Below are 27,854 nucleotides of genomic sequence, written 5' to 3' on the forward strand. Positions count from 1 at the left end.
TCATGTTGTTCATGTTCATGTTGTTCATGTTGTTCATGTTCATGTTGTTCATGTTCATGTTGTTCATGTTGTTCATGTTCATGTTGTTCATGTTCATGTTGTTCATGTTCATGTTCATGTTGTTCATGTTGTTCATGTTCATGTTGTTCATGTTGTTCATGTTCATGTTGTTCATGTTCATGTTGTTCATGTTGTTCATGTTCATGTTGTTCATGTTCATGTTGTTCATGTTGTTCATGTTCATGTTGTTCATGTTCATGTTGTTCATGTTGTTCATGTTGTTCATGTTGTTCATGTTCATGTTGTTCATGTTCATGTTGTTCATGTTGTTCATGTTCATGTTGTTCATGTTCATGTTGTTCATGTTGTTCATGTTCATGTTGTTCATGTTCATGTTGTTCATGTTCATGTTCATGTTGTTCATGTTGTTCATGTTCATGTTGTTCATGTTGTTCATGTTCATGTTGTTTATGTTGTTCATGTTCATGTTTATGTTGTTCATGTTCATGTTCATGTTGTTCATGTTGTTCATGTTCATGTTGTTCATGTTGTTCATGTTCATGTTGTTCATGTTCATGTTGTTCATGTTCATGTTGTTCATGTTCATGTTGTTCATGTTGTTCATGTTGTTCATGTTGTTCATGTTCATGTTGTTCATGTTCATGTTGTTCATGTTCATGTTGTTCATGTTGTTCATGTTCATGTTGTTCATGTTCATGTTGTTCATGTTCATGTTGTTCATGTTGTTCATGTTGTTCATGTTCATGTTGTTCATGTTGTTCATGTTCATGTTGTTCATGTTCATGTTGTTCATGTTGTTCATGTTGTTCATGTTCATGTTGTTCATGTTGTTCATGTTGTTCATGTTGTTCATGTTCATGTTGTTCATGTTGTTCATGTTGTTCATGTTGTTCATGTTCATGTTGTTCATGTTGTTCATGTTCATGTTGTTCATGTTCATGTTGTTCATGTTGTTCATGTTCATGTTGTTCATGTTGTTCATGTTGTTCATGTTCATGTTGTTCATGTTGTTCATGTTGTTCATGTTCATGTTGTTCATGTTGTTCATGTTGTTCATGTTCATGTTGTTCATGTTGTTCATGTTGTTCATGTTGTTCATGTTGTTCATGTTCATGTTGTTCATGTTGTTCATGTTCATGTTGTTCATGTTGTTCATGTTCATGTTGTTCATGTTCATGTTGTTCATGTTGTTCATGTTCATGTTGTTCATGTTCATGTTGTTTATGTTGTTCATGTTCATTTTGTTCATGTTGTTTATGTTGTTTATGTTGTTCATGTTGTTCATGTTCATGTTGTTCATGTTCATGTTGTTCATGTTGTTCATGTTCATGTTGTTCATGTTGTTCATGTTCATGTTGTTCATGTTCATGTTGTTCATGTTGTTCATGTTCATGTTGTTCATGTTCATGTTGTTTATGTTGTTCATGTTCATTTTGTTCATGTTGTTTATGTTGTTTATGTTGTTCATGTTGTTTATGTTCATGTTGTTCATGTTCATGTTGTTCATGTTCATGTTGTTCATGTTCATGAGACTTTTTTAACAACCACGACCTTCATGAATGAAGTCATAGAACCAGGTTATTTATTTATTTTGAATTTAGCAACAATTAGAGACACAAGGACCCTAAGAACAATATTTACGTCATAAATCGATGATATTTCCGTGTGTCATGTGATTACTCAGGTCATGTGTTGACTGAGGTGAACATGTTCAGAATCATCCAACATTTCAACATGGACACCTGGAGTCGACATGAAAAGCTTGAAGCGATGAAAACACACTTCATGAAACCATGATGTTCATGTTTGTCTGATGGACACGATCATGCAGTTGTTGTTACCACAGAAAACACGCCTGCACAGCACACACAGAAAACACGCCTGCACAGCACACACAGAAAACACGCCTGCACAGCACACACAGAAAACACGCCTGCACAGCACACACAGAAAACACGCCTGCACAGCACACACAGAAAACACGCCTGCACAGCACACACAGAAAACACGCCTGCACAGCACACACAGAAAACACGCCTGCACAGCACACACAGAAAACACGCCTGCACAGCACACACAGAAAACACGCCTGCACAGCACACACAGACACAGGAACAGAGGGAGACGTTCAGGGTCTGGACTCAAAGAACTGGTCACAGCTTCTGCACCTTCACGGTGTTTGTGCTTCTTAAACGTAGAAAATTGAATTTCCTGTCGACTGACCCGAGGGCGGTAAACTCACTCCCTCACTCCCCCGCCTCCCTCTGTGAGGTCAAGAAGCAACACTGACTGAACCATTAAACCCTTGTGAAGACAGGAAGTGACTTTGTTTGTGGGGTCATGAGAAGAGAACGCCGGCCTCGCGGAGAGGAGGAGGTTCAGGACCACAGCGACTCTTCACCAGGGTCAGCAGAGGGTCTATGATGAGGGTCTCTGATGAGGGTCTATGATGAGGGTCTCTGAACAGGGTCTCCAGAGATTGAAAATATTTGAGGAGAAAAGTATCTTCACAGTGAAAGACTCCATCCTGTTTACAACCTTCATCCTAACAAACATGTTGAGTTCATTAGAAGAACGGATGAACGACCCTGAAGCTTCTACAGTAGAACTGGAGCCACAAGACTAAACTATTGTTTTTAATGATTTATTATGTTGTTTTTTTCAGTAAAAAATGTTTAACAAACCTACACTTCCAGTCAAACGTAATCAATCAAACAATTTTCAACTATAATCAAGCAAAGTTCAGAGTTCGTCGTGTTATTCGTTTCAAGCTCAGTTACTCATGAATTCGACTCGAGGCAGATTTGATGCCAGTCTTGGTCACGTGACACAAGTCAGCAGACAACATATGAGGAGTCTTGTGACCCGACCTTAAGGTCACAGATGTCATGAGACCAGAGGGGAGCGAGGAGCAGAGGGAGGAGGAGGTGAGGGAGGAGCAGAGGGAGGAGGTGAGGGAGGAGAACTTACCTTTGACAGGTCCGATGAAAATTATCTCAGAGGCTGGAGTGAAGGAGAAGATGACAGAGAGGAGTGAAGGAGAAGATGACAGAGAGGAGAGAAGGAGAAGATGACAGAGAGGAGAGAAGGAGAAGATGACAGAGAGGAGAGAAGGAGAAGATGACAGAGAGGAGTGAAGGAGAAGATGACAGAGAGGAGTGAAGGAGAAGATGACAGAGAGGAGTGAAGGAGAAGATGACAGAGAGGAGTGAAGGAGAAGATGACAGAGAGGAGAGAAGGAGAAGATGACAGAGAGGAGAGAAGGAGAAGATGACAGAGAGGAGTGAAGGAGAAGATGACAGAGAGGAGTGAAGGAGAAGATGACAGAGAGGAGAGAAGGAGAAGATGACAGAGAGGAGAGAAGGAGAAGATGACAGAGAGGAGAGAAGGAGAAGATGACAGAGAGGAGTGAAGGAGAAGATGACAGAGAGGAGTGAAGGAGAAGATGACAGAGAGGAGTGAAGGAGAAGATGACAGAGAGGAGAGAAGGAGAAGATGACAGAGAGGAGAGAAGGAGAAGATGACAGAGAGGAGAGAAGGAGAAGATGACAGAGAGGAGTGAAGGAGAAGATGACAGAGAGGAGTGAAGGAGAAGATGACAGAGAGGAGTGAAGGAGAAGATGACAGAGAGGAGAGAAGGAGAAGATGACAGAGAGGAGTGAAGGAGAAGATGACAGAGAGGAGTGAAGGAGAAGATGACAGAGAGGAGAGAAGGAGAAGATGACAGAGAGGAGTGAAGGAGGAGTGAAGGAGAAGATGACAGAGAGGAGTGAAGGAGAAGATGACAGAGAGGAGTGAAGGAGAAGATGACAGAGAGGAGTGAAGGAGGAGCGAAGGAGAAGATGACAGAGAGGAGTGAAGGAGAAGATGACAGAGAGGAGTGAAGGAGGAGATGACAGAGAGGAGTGAAGGAGGAGATGACAGAGAGGAGTGAAGGAGAAGATGACAGAGAGGAGTGAAGGAGAAGATGACAGAGAGGAGTGAAGGAGGAGATGACAGAGAGGAGTGAAGGAGGAGATGACAGAGAGGAGTGAAGGAGAAGATGACAGAGAGGAGTGAAGGAGGAGATGACAGAGAGGAGTGAAGGAGGAGATGACAGAGAGGAGTGAAGGAGAAGATGACCGAGAGGAGTGAAGGAGAAGATGACAGAGAGGAGAGAAGGAGAAGATGACAGAGAGGAGAGAAGGAGAAGATGACAGAGAGGAGAGAAGGAGAAGATGACAGAGAGGAGTGAAGGAGAAGATGACAGAGAGGAGTGAAGGAGAAGATGACAGAGAGGAGTGAAGGAGAAGATGACAGAGAGGAGAGAAGGAGAAGATGACAGAGAGGAGTGAAGGAGAAGATGACAGAGAGGAGTGAAGGAGAAGATGACCGAGAGGAGAGAAGGAGAAGATGACAGAGAGGAGTGAAGGAGGAGTGAAGGAGAAGATGACAGAGAGGAGTGAAGGAGAAGATGACAGAGAGGAGTGAAGGAGGAGCGAAGGAGAAGATGACAGAGAGGAGTGAAGGAGGAGCGAAGGAGAAGATGACAGAGAGGAGTGAAGGAGAAGATGACAGAGAGGAGTGAAGGAGGAGATGACGGAGAGGAGTGAAGGAGAAGATGACAGAGAGGAGTGAAGGAGGAGTGAAGGAGAAGATGACAGAGAGTAGTGAAGGAGAAGATGACAAAGAGGAGTGAAGGAGAAGACGACAGAGAGGAGAGAAGGAGAAGATGAAAGAGAGGAGTGAAGGAGAAGATGACAGAGAGGAGAGAAGGAGAAGATGAAAGAGAGGAGTGAAGGAGAAGATGACAGAGAGGAGTGAAGGAGGAGATGACAGAGAGGAGTGAAGGAGAAGATGACAGAGGAGAGAAGGAGAAGATGACAGAGAGGAGTGAAGGAGAAGATGACAGAGAGGAGAGAAGGAGGGGATGACAGAGAGGAGTGAAGGAGAAGATGACAGAGAGGAGAGAAGGAGGAGATGACAGAGAGGAAAGAAGGAGAAGATGACAGAGAGGAGTGAAGGAGAAGATGACAGAGAGGAGTGAAGGAGAAGATGACAGAGAGGAGAGAAGGAGGAGATGACAGAGAGGAAAGAAGGAGAAGATGACAGAGAGGAGTGAAGGAGAAGATGACAGAGAGGAGTGAAGGAGAAGATGACAGAGAGGAGTGAAGGAGAAGATGACAGAGAGGAGTGAAGGAGAAGATGACAGAGAGGAGTGAAGGAGAAGATGACAGAGAGGAGTGAAGGAGAAGATGACAGAGAGGAGAGAAGGAGGAGATGACAGAGAGGAAAGAAGGAGAAGATGACAGAGAGGAGTGAAGGAGAAGATGACAGAGAGGAGAGAAGGAGGAGATGACAGAGAGGAGTGAAGGAGAAGATGACAGAGAGGAGAGAAGGAGGGGATGACAGAGAGGAGTGAAGGAGAAGATGACAGAGAGGAGAGAAGGAGGAGATGACAGAGAGGAAAGAAGGAGAAGATGACAGAGAGGAGAGAAGGAGAAGATGACAGAGAGGAGTGAAGGAGAAGATGACAGAGAGGAGAGAAGGAGGAGATGACAGAGAGGAAAGAAGGAGAAGATGACAGAGAGGAGTGAAGGAGAAGATGACAGAGAGGAGTGAAGGAGAAGATGACAGAGAGGAGTGAAGGAGAAGATGACAGAGAGGAGTGAAGGAGAAGATGACAGAGAGGAGTGAAGGAGAAGATGACAGAGAGGAGTGAAGGAGAAGATGACAGAGAGGAGAGAAGGAGGAGATGACAGAGAGGAAAGAAGGAGAAGATGACAGAGAGGAGTGAAGGAGAAGATGACAGAGAGGAGAGAAGGAGGAGATGACAGAGAGGAAAGAAGGAGAAGATGACAGAGAGGAGTGAAGGAGAAGATGACAGAGAGGAGAGAAGGAGGAGATGACAGAGAGGAGAGAAGGAGGAGATGACAGAGAGGAGTGAAGGAGAAGATGACAGAGAGGAGTGAAGGAGAAGATGACAGAGAGGAGTGAAGGAGAAGATGACAGAGAGGAGAGAAGGAGGAGATGACAGAGAGGAGAGAAGGAGAAGATGGCAGAGAGGAGAGAAGGAGAAGATGACAGAGAGGAGAGAAGGAGGAGATGACAGAGAGGAGAGAAGGAGAAGATGACAGAGAGGAGAGAAGGAGAAGATTACAAACATGAAAAAAGAAAAGGTTAACAAAGGAGGAAACAGAAATCAGGAGGTTGATGATTGACAGCCTGTCAAAGACGGTGTTCACACTGAAGGTCACGATAATAGTCTTTATTGATAACAGACGTGTTGACACTTTATTCTTCTCAACGTTATTTACGAATGTTCTGGTGAAATATTATTTATTATTATTATTATTATCATTATTCCTTAAATGACCTTTTCACTTAAATTTAATCTCCTTTAACCTGGTGACCCCTGAAGAGATGTTGACTGTTAGGGTCTCCTAAGGTCAAAGGTCATGGAGGAACCAGTCAAAAGAAGCTTCAAAACGATGAAAAGATCAATCTTTCAGTTCAGGGTCACCGGGTCCCCCTGCTGGACCAGGCCCAGGGGTGGGGCCCGGAATGAAAGCATCTGGTGGTCGGGCCTACGCCCCATTGGGCCTGATAAGGAAACGTGGGACCCCCTTCTCACTACCTGTGGGAGGGGCCGAGGTTTTGGTGGACCTCGTGAGTCGATCTCCGGCTACAGAAGCTCTAGGGACCAGGAAGGAGCCTGAGCTTGTGGGTGAGGTCCAGAGGTCGGACTCCCCTCCACACTCTGGTCCAAAGCTTGGTTCCCCCTGTTGAACGACAGGGACCCTCTTGGTCTTAGTCTGGGAGACGGATCCTGTTAGTGTGTTTGCTCAGAACATAGAAGAGGTCCTGGAAAGTTCCCTCATCCTGCTGGGAGCCTTGAACGCCGATGATGGCAGCGACAGCGAGACTAGGGTCGGCCCATTCGGGAAGATCGGTCCACGGGTTCAGAACCCGCTATAGTACCTCATTACTGGACTTCTGTAGACTCTCCATGATGAGCACCATGTCCAAGCTTAAGGGGGTCCACATGTGCACTTCACTGTGAGCTGGATTCGATGGTAGGGGAGGTTTTTCCTGGCAGACCTGGAAGACCTGAACGAGATCTGAGGAACAACTGGAAGAGCCTTCTGTCAGAAGGAGCTTCAACTCTCGCCAGGAGAACTTGAACCATGTTCTGCGTCAGGTCCACCAAACGGACTATGTTTCACGCCTCAATTGTTGAGGCAGGTGTTTAGCCAGTCTAGGCAGTAATCCCAGAACTTGTTGGTGGACCTCAACCGTGAAGGTCGCTGTCAAGCTGAAGAAAGAGGGACATCGGACCTTCTTGGCCCGTGGGTCTCTAGAAACATCTGATAAAGCTGTATCTGAGGCAACGCTCTGTTGATGTCTCTAGGGACGTCTTTAATTGTTGGGATGAATACTTCAAAGACCTCCTTGATCCAACCATCATGTTTTCTGAGGAGGAAGCAGGTTCAGGAGACTCTGACGCGGGTTCTTCTATATCAAGGGTTGAGGTTCAAAAGGTTCTTCCATCTCTAGGGTTGAAGTTCAAAAGCTGGTCTTAATAGTATGAATTCTAGAACAGGAAACGAAGGCTAAATAAGGTTTAGAAGGAGCAGCAACTGTGTCTCTGGATCTGCTGTGGAGAAGATGGTGGAGGTTTGATGGCATCAGAGCCTCTCGTGATCTGCATCAGCAGAACCGAGGGCCGGGCCTTCCTCACATGGGACGAGCAGTAATGAACCTGATCTGATAAAGAGTCACAGACGCACAAACTAACTCCAGGAATGTTGCAGAGTCTGAGGAGCTTCTTCAAAACCACCTGAAGTTAGAGGTTCTACTGGAAGAACGAGTGTGTGTCGTGAAGAACGAGTGTGTGTCGTGAAGAACGAGTGTGTGTCGTGAAGAACGAGTGTGTGTCGTGAAGAACGAGTGTGTGTCGTGAAGAACGAGTGCGTGTCGTGAAGAACGAGTGCGTGTCGTGAAGAACGAGTGCGTGTCCTGAAGAACGAGTGCGTGTCCTGAAGAACGAGTGCGTGTCCTGAAGAACGAGTGTGTGTCGTGAAGAACGAGTGTGTGTCCTGAAGAACGAGTGCGTGTCGTGAAGAACGAGTGTGTGTCCTGAAGAACGAGTGTGTGTCCTGAAGAACGAGTGTGTGTCGTGAAGAACGAGTGTGTGTCCTGAAGAACGAGTGTGTGTCGTGAAGAACGAGTGTGTGTCCTGAAGAACGAGTGTGTGTCCTGAAGAACGAGTGTGTGTCCTGAAGAACGAGTGTGTGTCCTGAAGAACGAGTGTGTGTCCTGAAGACGAGTGTGTGTCCTGAAGAACGAGTGTGTGTCCTGAAGACGAGTGTGTGTCCTGAAGATGAGTGTGTGTCCTGAAGAACGAGTGTGTGTCCTGAAGAACGAGTGTGTGTCGTGAAGAACGAGTGTGTGTCGTGAAGAACGAGTGTGTGTCCTGAAGACGAGTGTGTGTCGTGAAGAACGAGTGTGTGTCGTGAAGAACGAGTGTGTGTCCTGAAGATGAGTGTGTGTCGTGAAGAACGAGTGTGTGTCCTGAAGACGAGTGTGTGTCGTGAAGAACGAGTGTGTGTCGTGAAGAACGAGTGTGTGTCCTGAAGATGAGTGTGTGTCCTGAAGAACGAGTGTGTGTCCTGAAGAACGAGTGTGTGTCCTGAAGACGAGTGTGTGTCCTGAAGAACGAGTGTGTGTCCTGAAGACGAGTGCGTGTCGTGAAGAACGAGTGTGTGTCGTGAAGAACGAGTGTGTGTCCTGAAGAACGAGTGTGTGTCCTGAAGAACGAGTGTGTGTCCTGAAGACGAGTGTGTGTCCTGAAGAACGAGTGTGTGTCCTGAAGACGAGTGCGTGTCGTGAAGAACGAGTGTGTGTCGTGAAGAACGAGTGTGTGTCCTGAAGAACGAGTGTGTGTCCTGAAGACGAGTGTGTGTCGTGAAGAACGAGTGTGTGTCCTGAAGAACGAGTGTGTGTCCTGAAGAACGAGTGTGTGTCCTGAAGAACGAGTGTGTGTCCTGAAGAACGAGTGTGTGTCGTGAAGAACGAGTGTGTGTCGTGAAGAACGAGTGTGTGTCGTGAAGAACGAGTGTGTGTCGTGAAGAACGAGTGTGTGTCGTGAAGAACGAGTGTGTGTCCTGAAGAACGAGTGTGTGTCCTGAAGAACGAGTGTGTGTCGTGAAGAACGAGTGTGTGTCGTGAAGAACGAGTGTGTGTCGTGAAGAACGAGTGTGTGTCGTGAAGAACGAGTGTGTGTCGTGAAGAACGAGTGTGTGTCGTGAAGAACGAGTGTGTGTCGTGAAGAACGAGTGTGTCCTGAAGAACGAGTGTGTGTCCTGAAGAACGAGTGTGTGTCGTGAAGAACGAGTGTGTGTCGTGAAGAACGAGTGTGTGTCGTGAAGAACGAGTGTGTGTCCTGAAGAACGAGTGTGTGTCCTGAAGAACGAGTGTGTGTCGTGAAGAACGAGTGTGTGTCGTGAAGAACGAGTGTGTGTCGTGAAGACGAGTGTGTGTCCTGAAGACGAGTGTGTGTCCTGAAGAACGAGTGTGTGTCGTGAAGAACGAGTGTGTGTCGTGAAGACGAGTGTGTGTCCTGAAGACGAGTGTGTGTCCTGAAGAACGAGTGTGTGTCCTGAAGAACGAGTGTGTGTCCTGAAGACGAGTGTGTGTCGTGAAGACGAGTGTGTGTCCTGAAGAACGAGTGTGTGTCGTGAAGAACGAGTGTGTGTCCTGAAGAACGAGTGTGTGTCGTGAAGAACGAGTGTGTGTCGTGAAGACGAGTGTGTGTCCTGAAGACGAGTGTGTGTCCTGAAGAACGAGTGTGTGTCCTGAAGAACGAGTGTGTGTCCTGAAGACGAGTGTGTGTCGTGAAGACGAGTGTGTGTCCTGAAGAACGAGTGTGTGTCGTGAAGAACGAGTGTGTGTCCTGAAGAACGAGTGTGTGTCGTGAAGAACGAGTGTGTGTCGTGAAGACGAGTGTGTGTCCTGAAGACGAGTGTGTGTCCTGAAGAACGAGTGTGTGTCCTGAAGAACGAGTGTGTGTCCTGAAGAACGAGTGTGTGTCCTGAAGAACGAGTGTGTGTCCTGAAGAACGAGTGTGTGTCCTGAAGAACGAGTGTGTGTCGTGAAGACGAGTGTGTGTCCTGAAGACGAGTGTGTGTCCTGAAGAACGAGTGTGTGTCCTGAAGAACGAGTGTGTGTCCTGAAGAACGAGTGTGTGTCCTGAAGAACGAGTGTGTGTCCTGAAGAACGAGTGTGTGTCGTGAAGACGAGTGTGTGTCCTGAAGAACGAGTGTGTGTCCTGAAGAACGAGTGTGTGTCCTGAAGAACGAGTGTGTGTCCTGAAGACGAGTGTGTGTCCTGAAGGATTATTATATTATATTAATATATTTCGATACAATTTTAGCGACATCTGGTGATAATTGTTAAATTAATAGAACAAAAATCTTCAAACGTCAGCTTTGAAAGCTGCTGGAGTCACTGTATCCTCTCGTCCTCAGTCATCGTGCCGAGATCTCAGGAGATGACATGACTCTTGACGAAGTCGTAACTACTTTCATTTGTTTTCAAACCAAAATATGTCCAAACATCAGCTTTAAAAGCTGCTGGACTCACTGTATCCTCTCGTCCTCAGTCATCATTCTTCCTTCAACTGTGGAGGACGTAATGCCATCTAGAGGCCGGAAGTTTAATCGCGACAGAACAATACAGTGAATTTTATTGAAATCTAAACCATAAAAGAGATAAAAAATTTAATTTAATTATAATAAAATGGATTTAAAACTGTATATAAATATATTACGACATAAGTATTGATAGTTTCTCAAAACACTATAAAATAAACTACTATGACATTAACTCTGTGTTTCTTCATGTCACTGACGCAGGAGTCAGTTGTGGTTTGAATAGTGAACCAAGTATGTTTGGAATCTCAAGCATTCGGGGGACGTTCACACGTTCATGTGTGGTCAACACACACGCGCACACACACGCACGCACACACACACGCACACTCGCGCACACACACACACACACTCACACGCACACTCGCACACACACACGCTTTAAAAACATCATTTAAAAATGTGTTGTTACGATAATATTGAAGAGATTTTCTCAAGACCAGATAAATGATCCGAGCTCTGGGCTCAGCGGGTCCTGGACTCACCTGACCCAGGTGTGAGCAGTGGACCCTCCAGCTGCAGGTCGTCCTCCTCCGCCTCCTCGATCTTCTTCTTCTTCTTCTTGGGATCCCGCGGCTTGCGCAGCAGAGACAGCTCCTCCGGGTGACGGATGTCTGGACACAAACCACCGCAGGTCAAGGTTCGAGTCCCAACACATGTTCCCTAACACTCTCGCTAGCGTCGACCTGACCAGCTCCCGTCGTGCTTTGCCGCCCAGCCAGCACGATATTGGAAATAAGTGCGATATTTGGTATCGGTGTCTTGAAGTGCGATATCGATATTTTTGTCTTTCACCTAAAAACTGTGCTTCGGTGCCGACATGATCGGAGAAAAACATCACTGGATAAACCCAGCGAGACTGATCGTCACCGTAGCAACCGAGCCTAGCAGTTCACAGACGGACGGAGACGTAAACAACAACGAGACATAGAAGTACAAACTGACAACTTTACAGAACGTGACACTGATTGATCAAAGTGTGGATTTAAGAAATGCTTTGTGTAAAATGATAAATCATCACATGTTTTCGATGCATATCACACGTTTCAATATCGCGATATTGATATTTTTCCGATATATCGTGAAGCTCTAGTCTCCACTAAGTAGAAATAAATCACATGTTCGTAGTAGATGTTCCTGCAGCTTCAAACCATAGATTCAAACATGTGCTTCTGCTGAAGGTCAAGATATGACCAGACACGACTGAATATCTTTCTTCGTTTCTGTTTCTCAACAGATCGAGTCGACAGTGAACACAGAGACGACACGAGCTGGAATATTGAAAATACTTTCCTCTGCGCAATCTTGGACTCACTGTATCCTCTCGTCCTCAGCGAGACGGAGCAGATACAGCAGTGACGTCACTCGTCCTCTAACTCACTTTAAAGTGATAAATTCACCAAAAAATGTCGACTAATGTGGATTTTTTTTAAAGGGTAATCTGTTCTTTTTATAGACAGAAATGTTTGTTCATTTTAATGTAGCGACTGGAGTTCAGTCGTCTTCAACTTCGTCCAAAAAGACTCTTATAAACATCCAAACACCTCCAAACTGCTCGACTGTAACGTCTGTTAAAGGTAAAAAGTCTTTAAACTTAAAATAGTCTTTGAACTTTGGCCACAAACGATCTCGAAATAAAGAATAACAAGCGACATAAACAGGAAGTTCTCGGGGTAAATATCCTCATACTAGTGTCGCCTGTCTCGACACTGAAGACAACTGAGCTCCGGTCACTACATTAAAATGAACAAACTTTTGTGTCTATAACTCTAAAAAGAACAGATTATTCTGAGACTGAACCGTCACTTTAAGAACGTGTCGAGAGAGGAGTTCCAGGTCAGCAGGACGTCGGGAATAAAACGAGCGTCAACATCCTGGTCAGACTCTAATGACTCTAATGACTCCAACAGTCTTTCCTGCTCCAGTTTCATCTCCGAGCAGCAGATCTTCCAGCAGTGATGCAGATCATCTGGATCTTCTGCACTCAAACATCAGCAGCTCACGGATCATCTCAACACCACTATATTCACGAAGCGAAGATGAAAAACGACACAAAAGAAGTCGCTGCAGATAAAAGAGACGAGACTCGCTAAAGAAGCTAAACGCTAACAGAGCAGCAACACTTCCTGACAAACATCTCAACAACGACGACAACAACAACACAACTGCACAAACATGTCGACTCCACATGATCTACACTCTAGTGTGAGAACTTCAGGACGTCTGTATCTGAACGTTTAGTTACACTGATGATGTGATGATTTAAACGTTAGTGCATCAGAATATAAACGTTGAATTTAACACTTAGTTCATATCCTTTATTTTTTAAACATTACGCGTTGTTTCATTTTGTTGAATTAAATACTGTGGCATTAAAAGGTTGAACTTGTTTTCATTTGAAAGCTGAATATAAAACAATAAATACATCTTCAAAATAGAATTTTTCAAGAACAATCTTTCATCAAATGGATCCAGTAGCTCGGCGCTCGTTTGCTTCTGCCTGGTGACGCCATTATAGCAACATTTTTATATTAAATTAAAAAACGTTTGAGTTAAATTAACTCTGTGACGCCACGGACGTGCTTCTACTCTCCAGGACTCGCACTCGTTCACATCCAGCGAGAAACGAGGCTAAGAAACCAACGATTCGTCAGCGTTTCCACTCGTCTCTCGGCTTCTTATTCCATCCCTCGTTCTTTCTGGGCCGGAGGTGACGGCGGCTCTGGATGAGTGGGTGTCGAGGGAAGGTTTGGTTGGACACCAGAAGAATGTTTAGTTTGTGTTACTAAAGCAAAAGCATTCCAGGAGTTTTTAAAAACTACCAGATGGGATCCGACCCGGGACTCCCTCCTCCTTCTCCACCTCCTCCTCCTCCTCCTCCTCTTCCTCCTCCTCTCGTAGTGAAGATCTGCCCTTATACAGACATGTGAGTGCAGTCGTGCTGCAGCCCACTCGCTTGAGGTGAGGCCGACACACACACACACACACACACACACACACACACACACACACACACACACACACACACACACTTTTGGAACGCATCATCATTGTGTCGACTGTTCCAAAGAAAGTAGTGTCAGATTATTTCAGAGACTCTTAAACAAAACCAACACTTTTTCCAACATAAATAGATTTAATCAAGAAAACTGTAAATAATTGTGGATGAATATGGATCTTGTTTTATTGTTAGTTATTCTTAAGCCGTTTTCTAGTTTCCATTTTCTCTTGAAAATATTCTCCAATGTTGGAAATGTTGAGAAAAAGTTGTTGATAAAAGCTTCTCTGGAAAATCGTGTTTTTTTAATAGAAAGGCTTCATGTTCAGAATATGTCAAAGTCTTAAAAACATCCTTTAATTCTCTTTAAACATCATCAATACTGAGACAAGAACGATTCACGAGTCTTCGCTTGTTTGGTTCAAATGTTTGGATCGATCATCGTCGACTACTTCGCTTCGGTTCCTTCTTGACGTTGCTGTCAAAACACTTGATGGATCTGAGACGTCAAGTATGAAATGAAATAAAAACACCTGATATTCTGTAACTTTCCATGAAATATGTGATGGTTTTATTGAATTATTTAAGAGACTTTCACTGGAAATGTTTAAATTAATGGAAGCAAATATAGAATTTACATCAGAGGGATGGACTTTATCATTTTAGTTCTTTAGACAAAGATATATACTGTGATATATGTGTGATACTGTGATGATATACACAGTACATATAATGTATACATCAATGTCTTTTTGTACGATGTTTTTCACCTGATTTGAAGCCAACACTCAATAGAAATACTTGTAATTACAAGTAAATAAAGGACGTGGAATGAGGGAAGACTTGGTTCGTTTGTAACTGTAGAGCTTGATGAGACGTTCTTCAGCCAGAGTTGAGAGCCATCAAGACTATCATGGAATCACAAACACGTCCAAACACAACAGTAACCATGACAATGAAAAATCATTTCATGTTCAAAAGTTATTTTGTTTTATCATTATTTACTGCTGATGTTTAGGATTACCATCTGGATAGACCAACATTTTGAAGTATTTGTCATTCCTAACAGAGCTTCAGCTTTCTTAGCTTCAATTTTAACGTGTGTTGTGCACGCGAGCTGTAGAATGTTTGGTTAAAGGGCAGACGATGAGATTAACTTTTTAAAGGATTGGAAAAAATAATCTGCTTGTCGTAGGTCTGCGGTGTCAGAGACTCAAGTATTAACTTAACGATTACATTTAACACATCAACTCAATATTTACACTTAGATCACGATATAAACAACAACTCCACTGATATATATAGATATGTTTATGACACATTAGAGACCCGGAGACACCATGGACTCTGAAGGTGAATCACTTAAAGACCAGGAGGTGAAACCAAACCACTGGTGTTATGACAACAGAGCTTCACTCTCAGACCAGTCGAGCAGAAACTGAGAAAAATCCGACCGAGTTCTTGAACGCCTTCGACCGCGGAAAAAAGTTTTCATCGGCTCAGTCCCAGATGTAGAAGAATAAGAATAAGATGTTTCTTCCAGTGCATCTTAAAGGAAGAGCAGGTTTGGGTGGAAGCCCGGGTCGGGCCCAGAGAGAAGCTCAGCTGAGAAACTTCATCATCAGAGTCAGTTCCATGAACGTTGCTCATTGAAATTAGTCCGGGTCGTCCTGACCCAACGAGCCGCCTTCTGGAAAATCCCTTTAACATGAGGAGGTTCAATGAATTCCTGTTTAACAAGAATTATTAAATAATTTATATTCTTATTTATTTAAATATTATTTACATCATCTGATCGATCTCTTCGTTCTTCTGTGAAGCCACAGATTTCTAGAAGGACTTTCCCGAAGTAACATCGACTTCCTGCTCCGTCCCTGAAGTTCTTGATTCTAAAGAGAGTTCAGGAGCAACAACTTCCTGATTCTTTGATATGTCTAGTGATGACTGAGACTAACTGGCCAAAGGATGGAAGTTCTTCACTAATCCTGGACTCAAGATGGTTGTTTTTCCACCTGGAGTCGAGATCCAGTTCGAGTCCATCAAAGGAACGAGTCTGAGTCGTTCTTCCAACGAGTTCAAGCACCAGAAGGTTCTGTCAAACTGGACCGAGATAAAGGCGGTGACGCGATGGACCGAAGATGATTGACAGACACACGACAGGTGTGTGGACCAGGGTCGGAGGCGCCGTGACCTCGCCGACACCTCTGAGGTGACGCCAGGAAAAGTGGGCCGCAGCAGGTCAAAGGTCAGAGAGGTCCAGTATGTGATCGACGTGGACGAGACGCTGCGGAGCCAGCGACACATTTGACATTTTTAGAAAAAGTAGCCGAAGAACCTGGAGATGATTAAAGTTGTTGATTATATATCTTAGTGTCTCTTCGACAACCTTCGTGGACTTGAGAGTCACGGCCTCAGTTTTCCTACGATCGCGACAGATTCTATAAAAATGAGGCTGAAGCTGCTGAGAGATAACAGAAGAAGGTACAAACGTAGAAGGAAAGTCAGTAACTTGATGAATATTTGAGCTACAGACTCTCTAGTGAAGGACTAACTAGAGACGAGTTCATGAGTTAAAAACACAGACGATCAACTGTTTACTAAACACTGACGGGTCAGTGAAGGACTAACTAGAGACGAGTTCATGAGTTAAAAACACAGACGATCAACTGTTTACTAAACACTGACGGGTCAGTGAAGGACTAACTAGAGACGAGTTTATGAGTTAAAAACACAGACGATCAACTGTTTACTAAACACTGACGGGTCAGTGAAGGACTAACTAGAGACGAGTTCATGAGTTAAAAACACAGACGATCAACTGTTTACTAAACACTGACGGGTCAGTGAAGGACTAACTAGAGACGAGTTCATGAGTTAAAAACACAGACGATCAACTGTTTACTAAACACTGACGGGTCAGTGAAGGACTAACTAGAGACGAGTTCATGAGTTAAAAACACAGACGATCAACTGTTTACTAAACACTGACGGGTCAGTGAAGGACTAACTAGAGACGAGTTTATGAGTTAAAAACACAGACGATCAACTGTTTACTAAACACTGACGGGTCAGTGAAGGACTAACTAGAGACGAGTTCATGAGTTAAAAACACAGACGATCAACTGTTTACTAAACACTGACGGGTCAGTGAAGGACTAACTAGAGACGAGTTCATGAGTTAAAAACACAGACGATCAACTGTTTACTAAACACTGACGGGTCAGTGAAGGACTAACTAGAGACGAGTTTATGAGTTAAAAATACAGACGATCAACTGTTTACTAAACACTGACGGGTCAGTGAAGGACTAACTAGAGACGAGTTCATGAGTTAAAAACACACGATCAACTGTTTACTAAACACTGACGGGTCAGTGAAGGACTAACTAGAGACGAGTTCATGAGTTAAAAACACAGACGATCAACTGTTTACTAAACACTGACGGGTCAGTGAAGGACTAACTAGAGACGAGTTTATGAGTTAAAAACACAGACGATCAACTGTTTACTAAACACTGACGGGTCAGTGAAGGACTAACTAGAGACGTGTTCATGAGTTAAAAACACAGACGATCAACTGTTTACTAAACACGACTGACGGGTCAGTGAAGGACTAACTAGAGACGAGTTCATGAGTTAAAAACACACGATCAACTGTTTACTAAACACTGATGGGTCAGTGAAGGACTAACTAGAGACGCGTTTATGAGTTAAAAACACAGACGATCAACTGTTTACTAAACACTGATGGGTCAGTGAAGGACTAACTAGAGACGAGTTTATGAGTTAAAAACACAGACGATCAACTGTTTACTAAACACGACTGACGGGTCAGTGAAGGACTAACTAAAGACGAGTTCATGAGTTAAAAACACAGACGATCAACTGTTTACTAAACACGACTGACGGGTCAGTGAAGGACTAACTAAAGACGAGTTCATGAGTTAAAAACACAGACGATCAACTGTTTACTAAACACTGACGGGTCAGTGAAGGACTAACTAAAGACGAGTTCATGAGTTAAAAACACAGACGATCAACTGTTTACTAAACACTGATGGGTCAGTGAAGGACTAACTAGAGACGAGTTTATGAGTTAAAAGCACAGACGATCAACTGTTTACTAAACACGACTGACGGGTCAGTGAAGGACTAACTAGAGACGAGTTCATGAGTTAAAAACACAGACGATCAACTGTTTACTAAACACTGACGGGTCAGTGAAGGACTAACTAAAGACGAGTTCATGAGTTAAAAACACAGACGATCAACTGTTTACTAAACACGACTGACGGGTCAGTGAAGGACTAACTAAAGACGAGTTCATGAGTTAAAAACACAGACGATCAACTGTTTACTAAACACTGACGGGTCAGTGAAGGACTAACTAAAGACGAGTTCATGAGTTAAAAACACAGACGATCAACTGTTTACTAAACACTGACGGGTCAGTGAAGGACTAACTAGAGACGAGTTTATGAGTTAAAAACACAGACGATCAACTGTTTACTAAACACTGATGGGTCAGTGAAGGACTTACTAGAGACGAGTTTATGAGTTAAAAACACAGACGATCAACTGTTTACTAAACACGACTGACGGGTCAGTGAAGGACTAACTAAAGACGAGTTCATGAGTTAAAAACACAGACGATCAACTGTTTACTAAACACGACTGACGGGTCAGTGAAGGACTAACTAGAGACGAGTTTATGAGTTAAAAACACAGACGATCAACCGTTTACTAAACACGACTGACGGGTCAGTGAAGGACTAACTAGAGACGAGTTCATGAGTTAAAAACACAGACGATCAACCGTTTACTAAACACTGACGGGTCAGTGAAGGACTAACTAAAGACGAGTTCATGAGTTAAAAACACAGACGATCAACTGTTTACTAAACACTGACGGGTCAGTGAAGGACTAACTAGGGACGAGTTTATGAGTTAAAAACACAGACGATCAACTGTTTACTAAACACTGACGGGTCAGTGAAGGACTAACTAGAGACGAGTTCATGAGTTAAAAACACAGACGATCAACTGTTTACTAAACACTGACGGGTCAGTGAAGGACTAACTAAAGACGAGTTCATGAGTTAAAAACACAGACGATCAACTGTTTACTAAACACTGACGGGTCAGTGAAGGACTAACTAGAGACGAGTTCATGAGTTAAAAACACAGACGATCAACTGTTTACTAAACACTGACGGGTCAGTGAAGGACTAACTAGAGACGAGTTCATGAGTTAAAAACACAGACGATCAACTGTTTACTAAACACTGACGGGTCAGTGAAGGACTAACTAGAGACGAGTTCATGAGTTAAAAACACAGACGATCAACTGTTTACTAAACACGACTGACGGGTCAGTGAAGGACTAACTAAAGACGAGTTCATGAGTTAAAAACACAGACGATCAACTGTTTACTAAACACTGACGGGTCAGTGAAGGACTAACTAGAGACGAGTTCATAAGTTAAAAACACAGACGATCAACTGTTTACTAAACACTGACGGGTCAGTGAAGGACTAACTAGAGACGAGTTCATGAGTTAAAAACACAGACGATCAACTGTTTACTAAACACTGACGGGTCATTGAAGGACTAACTAGAGACGAGTTCATGAGTTAAAAACACAGACGATCAACTGTTTACTAAACACTGACGGGTCAGTGAAGGACTAACTAGGGACGAGTTTATGAGTTAAAAACACAGACGATCAACTGTTTACTAAACACTGACGGGTCAGTGAAGGACTAACTAGAGACGGGTTCATGAGTTAAAAACACAGACGATCAACTGTTTACTAAACACTGACGGGTCAGTGAAGGACTAACTAAAGACGAGTTCATGAGTTAAAAACACAGACGATCAACTGTTTACTAAACACTGACGGGTCAGTGAAGGACTAACTAGAGACGAGTTCATGAGTTAAAAACACAGACGATCAACTGTTTACTAAACACTGACGGGTCAGTGAAGGACTAACTAGAGACGAGTTCATGAGTTAAAAACACAGACGATCAACTGTTTACTAAACACTGACGGGTCAGTGAAGGACTAACTAGAGACGAGTTCATGAGTTAAAAACACAGACGATCAACTGTTTACTAAACACGACTGACGGGTCAGTGAAGGACTAACTAAAGACGAGTTCATGAGTTAAAAACACAGACGATCAACTGTTTACTAAACACTGACGGGTCAGTGAAGGACTAACTAGAGACGAGTTCATAAGTTAAAAACACAGACGATCAACTGTTTACTAAACACTGACGGGTCAGTGAAGGACTAACTAGAGACGAGTTCATGAGTTAAAAACACAGACGATCAACTGTTTACTAAACACTGACGGGTCATTGAAGGACTAACTAGAGACGAGTTCATGAGTTAAAAACACAGACGATCAACTGTTTACTAAACACTGACGGGTCAGTGAAGGACTAACTAGAGACGAGTTCATGAGTTAAAAACACAGACGATCAACTGTTTACTAAACACTGACGGGTCAGTGAAGGACTAACTAAAGACGAGTTCATGAGTTAAAAACACAGACGATCAATTGTTTACTAAACACTGACGGGTCAGTGAAGGACTAACTAGAGACGAGTTCATGAGTTAAAAACAGACGATCAACTGTTTACTAAACACTGACGGGTCAGTGAAGGACTAACTAGAGACGAGTTCATGAGTTAAAAACACAGACGATCAACTGTTTACTAAACACTGACGGGTCAGTGAAGGACTAACTAGAGACGAGTTCATGAGTTAAAAACACAGACGATCAACTGTTTACTAAACACTGACGGGTCAGTGAAGGACTAACTAGAGACGAGTTCATGAGTTAAAAACACAGACGATCAACTGTTTACTAAACACTGACGGGTCAGTGAAGGACTAACTAGAGACGAGTTCATGAGTTAAAAACACAGACGATCAACTGTTTACTAAACACTGACGGGTCAGTGAAGGACTAACTAGAGACGAGTTCATGAGTTAAAAACACAGACGATCAACTGTTTACTAAACACTGACGGGTCAGTGAAGGACTAACTAGAGACGAGTTCATGAGTTAAAAACACAGACGATCAACTGTTTACTAAACACTGACGGGTCAGTGAAGGACTAACTAGAGACGAGTTCATGAGTTAAAAACACAGACGATCAACTGTTTACTAAACACTGACGGGTCAGTGAAGGACTAACTAGAGACGAGTTCATGAGTTAAAAACACAGACGATCAACTGTTTACTAAACACTGACGGGTCAGTGAAGGACTAACTAGAGACGAGTTCATGAGTTAAAAACACAGACGATCAACTGTTTACTAAACACTGGGGGTCAGCGACGGCGACGAGACAAGAATCCGAGCCGAGTTTGTTGGTTAAACATCACACGGAGACACAGACAACATCTTCACTCACTGAAGGTCTTGCAGATGTCCGACACCGCCTTGAAGACCCGGTCAGAGAAGTTGACCTTGACCTTCATGTGCTTCATGTTGGGCAGCTGCAGCCTCAGCAGCTTGTGCTGCGGCGTGAACAGCAGCCTGGCGTCGGCCTGGATGCCGTACTTGTCCAGCGTCCAGTGGGTCTTCAGCAGCCACGTCTTCTTCTTCTCCCACCACAGCGCGTGGTCCGACCAGTCCTTCTTCACGTCTGAGGAGCACAGAAGACGGTGAACATTAGAGCGTGTTTCTAAGAACTACGTTAGTGACCCGGGGTCGTCCCGGGTCAGCGGAGAGTCGAGGTCTCTCAGGCGAATCCTGGTCTCCTGCAGTGGGACATGAACATATCACAGGACACATGCAGGTCAGAAGACACCACGAGTGATGAACATGAAGATGTTCCCTTCAGGCTAAAGATGCTTCTGGATTGTCCTAGAGTTTGTGAAGCTACAGGATCAGGTTAAGACTCTTGTCTTTGTTCTGACAGTGAGAGAAACATGAGACCTTCATGGCTGGAAGACTTGATAGACTTGTGTTCTTCACACTCGAGACAATACAGACCTGAAGACTGACCACAGTGTGTGTGTTCACATGCCTGTTTTTGTGTGTGTACATGAGTGTGTGTTCACATGTCTGTTTTTGTGTGTGTACATGAGTGTGTGTTCACATGCCTGTGTTTGTGTGTGTACATGAGTGTGTGTTCACATGTCTGTTTTTGTGTGTGTACATGAGTGTGTGTTCACATGTCTGTTTTTGTGTGTGTACATGAGTGTGTGTTCACATGTCCGTGTTTGTGTGTGTACATGAGTGTGTGTTCACATGTCTGTTTTTGTGTGTGTACATGAGTGTGTGTTCACATGCCTGTGTTTGTGTGTGTACATGAGTGTGTGTTCACATGTCTGTTTTTGTGTGTGTACATGAGTGTGTGTTCACATGTCTGTTTTTGTGTGTGTACATGAGTGTGTGTTCACATGTCTGTTTTTGTGTGTGTACATGAGTGTATGTTCACATGCCTGTTTTTGTGTGTGTACATGAGTGTGTGTTCACATGTCTGTTTTTGTGTGTGTACATGAGTGTGTGTTCACATGCCTGTGTTTGTGTGTGTACATGAGTGTGTGTTCACATGTCTGTTTTTGTGTGTGTACATGAGTGTGTGTTCACATGTCTGTTTTTGTGTGTGTACATGAGTGTGTGTTCACATGTCCGTGTTTGTGTGTGTACATGAGTGTGTGTTCACATGTCTGTTTTTGTGTGTGTACATGAGTGTGTGTTCACATGCCTGTGTTTGTGTGTGTACATGAGTGTGTGTTCACATGTCTGTTTTTGTGTGTGTACATGAGTGTGTGTTCACATGTCTGTTTTTGTGTGTGTACATGAGTGTGTGTTCACATGTCTGTTTTTGTGTGTGTACATGAGTGTGTGTTCACATGTCCGTGTTTGTGTGTGTACATGAGTGTGTGTTCACATGTCTGTTTTTGTGTGTGTACATGAGTGTGTGTTCACATGTCTGTTTTTGTGTGTGTACATTAGTGTGTGTTCACATGTCTGTTTTTGTGTGTGTACATGAGTGTGTGTTCACATGCCTGTTTTTGTGTGTGTACATGTGTGCAAGTGTGTGTACATGAGTGTGTGTTCACATGCCTGTTTTTGTGTGTGTACATGAGTGTGTGTTCACATGCCTGTTTTTGTGTGTGTACATGTGTGCACGTGTGTGTACATGAGTGTGTGTTCACATGCCTGTGTTTGTGTGTGTACATGAGTGTGTGTTCACATGTCTGTTTTTGTGTGTGTACATGAGTGTGTGTTCACATGTCTGTTTTTGTGTGTGTACATGAGTGTGTGTTCACATGCCTGTTTTTGTGTGTGTACATGTGTGCACGTGTGTGTACATGAGTGTGTGTTCACATGCCTGTGTTTGTGTGTGTACATGTGTGCACGTGTGTGTACATGAGTGTGTGTTCACATGCCTGTGTTTGCGTGTGTACATGTGTGTATGTGTTCACATGCCTGTGTATTCACATGTGTGCACGTGTGTGTGCGTGCACATGTTTGTATGTGTGTGCACATGTTTGTATGTGTGTGCACATGTTTGTATGTGTACACGTGTGTGCGTACATGCGTGTGTGCGCATGTGCATGTACATGTGTGTGTGTATGCGTGTGTACACATTTGTGTAGGTGTGTAACTTTAAGGTCACAGTGAATGTCTTCAGTCTTTGAAAGATGCTATTGTGTTGCTGTCCTACATGTCAGAAAAGAACACACGTGCACACACACGCACACACACACACAAAGTCTGATTTAAAAAAACGAAGGCATCAGTCAGTGATGATGTCATCAGTCAGTGATGATGTCATCAGTCAGTGATGATGTCATCAGTCCAGACTCTGTTGCTCAGTCGCTGATAAAAAGAAAACTCATCAGATCTGATCGATCACAGGATCACGAGAGTGTGTGTGTTTGTTGTGATTGTGTGTTTGTTTGTCGTTACCCTCCACGTGTAGTTACACACTTGTTCTATAGTTTCAACACATCAGTTCATGTCAAAGTTTAAGTCGAGATCCAGTTGAAGACGTTTGACGTTCAGATGAAAGTGTTGATGAAGTTGATCTTCAGACATTTCTAGTTGATCCTCAGTCTGAGCTCAATCGTTTCCATGGAAACCTAAACCTTCACATGTGGTTCTTAGATCGATGACGACCTTCAACTCTGACGCTGAATTCAGGGGAATTTGAGAAGAAAAATCACTGGATGACTCACAAGAGGGAGTGAAGAGTGACCAGAGTGACCATCACTGTGGATCCAGAGATGTTTGAGCTTCTACACTTGAAGACGTTCTTCAGAGGCACGAGTTACTCTGATCCTTGACATGGTCTGAAGATGCAGCAACAGACCAGGATGAAGGACCTCCAGCACTGATGTGGATCCATGAGTCATCGTTTACCAGGATGTAGAATCAGAAATGTTTAGAAAAATCAACAAATATTTAAAAGTTTGTCTTTTTCTTCTCCTCATTCATTCATTCTTTCATCACCAATAAACATGCTGGAGCTGATGTTGACCAATGAGGAACATGCGTTAAGGTCATGTGATGTCTGCCAACTGTGGTGTCATTAAGGTTGTTCAAAACTACAACTGTTTCCCTACATGAGTGTAATACTACGGTGACTGGCGGAGAAATACTACAAGACTCGAGGAGTAATACTACAGTGAATTACAAAGTAACGTAAGCAACTAGTATCAACTCTGGCGTCATTAAACATCAACTAGTATCAACTCTGGTGTCATTAAACATCAACTAGTATCAACTCTGGTGTCATTAAACATCAACTAGTATCAACTCTGGTGTCATTAAACATCAACTAGTATCAACTCTGGTGTCATTAAACATCAACTAGTATCAACTCTGGTGTCATTAAACATCAACTAGTATCAACTCTGGTGTCATTAAACATCAACTAGTATCAACTCTGGTGTCATTAAACATCAACTAGTATCAACTCTGGTGTCATTAAACATCAACTAGTATCAACTCTGGTGTCATTAAACATCAACTAGTATCAACTCTGGTGTCATTAAACATCAACCAGTATCAACTCTGGTGTCATTAAACATCAACCAGTATCAACTCTGGTGTCATTAAACATCAACTAGTATCAACTCTGGTGTCATTAAACATCAACTAGTATCAACTCTGGTGTCATTAAACATCAACTAGTATCAACTCTGGTGTCATTAAACATCAACTAGTATCAACTCTGGTGTCATTAAACATCAACTAGTATCAACTCTGGTGTCATTAAACATCAACTAGTATCAACTCTGGTGTCATTAAACATCAACTAGTATCAACTCTGGTGTCATTAAACATCAACTAGTATCAACTCTGGTGTCATTAAACATCAACTAGTATCAACTCTGGTGTCATTAAACATCAACTAGTATCAACTCTGGTGTCATTAAACATCAACTAGTATCAACTCTGGTGTCATTAAACATCAACTAGTATCAACTCTGGTGTCATTAAACATCAACTAGTATCAACTCTGGTGTCATTAAACATCAACTAGTATCAACTCTGGTGTCATTAAACATCAACTAGTATCAACTCTGGTGTCATTAAACATCAACTAGTATCAACTCTGGTGTCATTAAACATCAACTAGTATCAACTCTGGTGTCATTAAACATCAACTAGTATCAACTCTGGTGTCATTAAACATCAACTAGTATCAACTCTGGTGTCATTAAACATCAACTAGTATCAACTCTGGTGTCATTAAACATCAACTAGTATCAACTCTGGTGTCATTAAACATCAACTAGTATCAACTCTGGTGTCATTAAACATCAACTAGTATCAACTCTGGTGTCATTAAACATCAACTATTATCAACTCTGGTGTCATTAAACATCAACTAGTATCAACTCTGGTGTCATTAAACATCAACTAGTATCAACTCTGGTGTCATTAAACATCAACTAGCATCAACTCTGGTGTCATTAAACATCAACTAGTATCAACTCTGGTGTCATTAAACATCAACTAGTATCAACTCTGGTGTCATTAAACATCAACTAGTATCAACTCTGGTGTCATTAAACATCAACTAGTATCAACTCTGGTGTCATTAAACATCAACTAGTATCAACTCTGGTGTCATTAAACATCAACTAGTATCAACTCTGGTGTCATTAAACATCAACTAGTATCAACTCTGGTGTCATTAAACATCAACTAGTATCAACTCTGGTGTCATGTAGTGAATGTTCTTCAAGACGCAGTAACTTCTCATCATGACCATGTTTTAATTATTACTTTATAAAGTTGCTCTGAAATCTGGACGAACAAGAGGTTACGAGAGTCCGTTATGACGTAATAATGGCTTCACTCCTCCTCCAGCTGTAATCACGCTTTGTTTATACAACGAGTCCCTTGAAAAGGGGAGACTTCCAGGATTGAAATTCCAAATCGCAATTAAATGTGATTCTGTTTGTTTTTGTAACAGAAGTTATTTTAAGTATCAGTATCGAGTTAAAGTTTTAGTATCGATTGTTGTGTTTTTAATGTTGTTAAAATATCTTTGTTTCAGTAAGTTGTGTGTAAGTCGTGTGTAAGTTGTGTGTAAGTCGTGTGTAAGTTGTGTGTCCGGACCTTGGACGTACATCTTCACCATAAATACACAAGTGTACAAAAACAACTGTACGATGTATTTCCATAATTTCCGCTCGATGTTCCCACTAAGAGGCGTATAATTTATGGCGAGCTAAGAAGAGCCAGACCTGGACCTCAGACCTGGACCTCAGACGTGGACCTCAGACGTGGACCTCAGACCTGGACCTCAGACGCCATCGATGCTGCGTCTGAGGTCCACTGAGAAGAACACGCGTGTCCATATTTAACATGCTACTCATGATCTCCTCGCTCGCCCATAAACCTCCGCCTCTCCACCTTCTTCTTCGGCCGCTGGAGTCGAGCGATGCGATTGGACGAAGGTCGTCGGAGTCGTTGCGGCAGCGAGGCGGCAGCAGCGAGGCGGCGGCAGCGGACGAGCGACGAGAACCAATGACATCCTGCGTCTAAAAATACTGCTGACGTCATCCTTAAGTGATTGAAGCTTTAATGTGCAGCAGAAGCAACGAGTTTTAAGAGCCGACGAGAAAAATGATGATGAGACGAAGAAACACAGATGGAGATCCATGTGTTAGCTTTATTAGCACCGTTAGTGTGTGTGTGTGTGTGTGTGTGTGTTCATGTCTGTGTGAGTGTGTGTGTGTGAGTGTGTGTGTGTGTCCAGCTAGAAGAGTCTTTGTGTGTTTGTGTTTCAGCCTGAAGAGTCTTTGTGTGTTTGTGTCCAGCATGAGGAGTCTTTGTGTTTCAGCTAGAAGAGTATTTGTGTGTTTGTCTCCAGCCTGAAGAGTCTTTGTGTGTTTGTGTCCAGCTAGAAGTGTTTTTGTGTGTTTGTGTCCAGCCTAAAGAGATTTTGTGTGTTTGTGTTTCAGCCTAAAGAGACTTTGTCTGTTTGTGTCCAAGTAGAAGAGTATTTGTGTGTTTGTGTCCAGCCTGAAGAGTATTTGTGTGTTTGTGTCCAAGCAGAAGAGTCTTTTTGTGTGTGTGTGTTTCAGCTAGAACAGTCGTTGTGTGTTTGTGTCCAGCCTGAAGAGACGTTGTGTGTTTGTGTTTCAGCTAGAAGAGTCTTTGTGTGTTTGTGTTTCAGCATGAAGAGACGTTGTGTGTTTGTGTTTCAGCCTGAAGAGTCTTTGTGTGTTTGTGTCCAGCTAAAAGAGTCTTTGTGTGTTTGTGTTCAGCATGAAGAGACGTTGTGTGTTTGTGTTCAGCTAAAAGAGTATGTGTGTGTTTGTGTTCAGCTAAAAGAGTATGTGTGTGTTTGTGTTCAGCTAAAAGAGTATGTGTGTGTTTGTGTCCAGCTAAAAGAGTATGTGTGTGTTTGTGTTCAGCTAAAAGAGTACGTGTGTGTTTGTGTTCAGCTAAAAGAGTATGTGTGTGTTTGTGTCCAGCCTGAAGAGACTTGATGTTGACATGAGGCTCAGTGTTGTTGATGGACGCTAGTGTGTGACGGGGGAGGGAGGCGTGGATGGAGGGAGTATGAAGAGAGTAGTGTGTGTACAGAGAACAATAAAGAAGTAAAAAGATGTATTAAAGCTTCATAACTAAAAACATTTATAATCCT

General features: G+C 43.1%; 1 protein-coding gene across 3 annotated transcripts in view; it reads right to left on the reverse strand.

The window, feature by feature from the left end:
- The window catches only part of fermt2 (FERM domain containing kindlin 2), a 67,425-nt gene that overhangs the window by 20,654 nt on the left and 18,917 nt on the right, over nt 1-27,854 (reverse strand). For 2 of the 3 annotated variants that reach the window (XM_087780324.1, XM_087780323.1), the window contains exons 3-5: nt 21,141-21,374; nt 11,198-11,326; nt 2,992-3,024 (exon numbers count right to left, since the gene is read on the reverse strand). In XM_087780324.1, coding sequence (XP_087636450.1) covers nt 2,992-3,024; nt 11,198-11,326; nt 21,141-21,374 — 396 coding nt within the window. The remainder of the gene's footprint in view (nt 1-2,991; nt 3,025-11,197; nt 11,327-21,140; nt 21,375-27,854) is intronic. The other variant, XM_087780325.1, reaches the window with a different exon arrangement.

This window comes from Callionymus lyra, chromosome 18 (genome assembly GCF_982586985.1).
Source record: "Callionymus lyra chromosome 18, fCalLyr1.hap1.1, whole genome shotgun sequence".
Classification (NCBI taxonomy): Eukaryota; Metazoa; Chordata; class Actinopteri; order Syngnathiformes; family Callionymidae; genus Callionymus; species Callionymus lyra.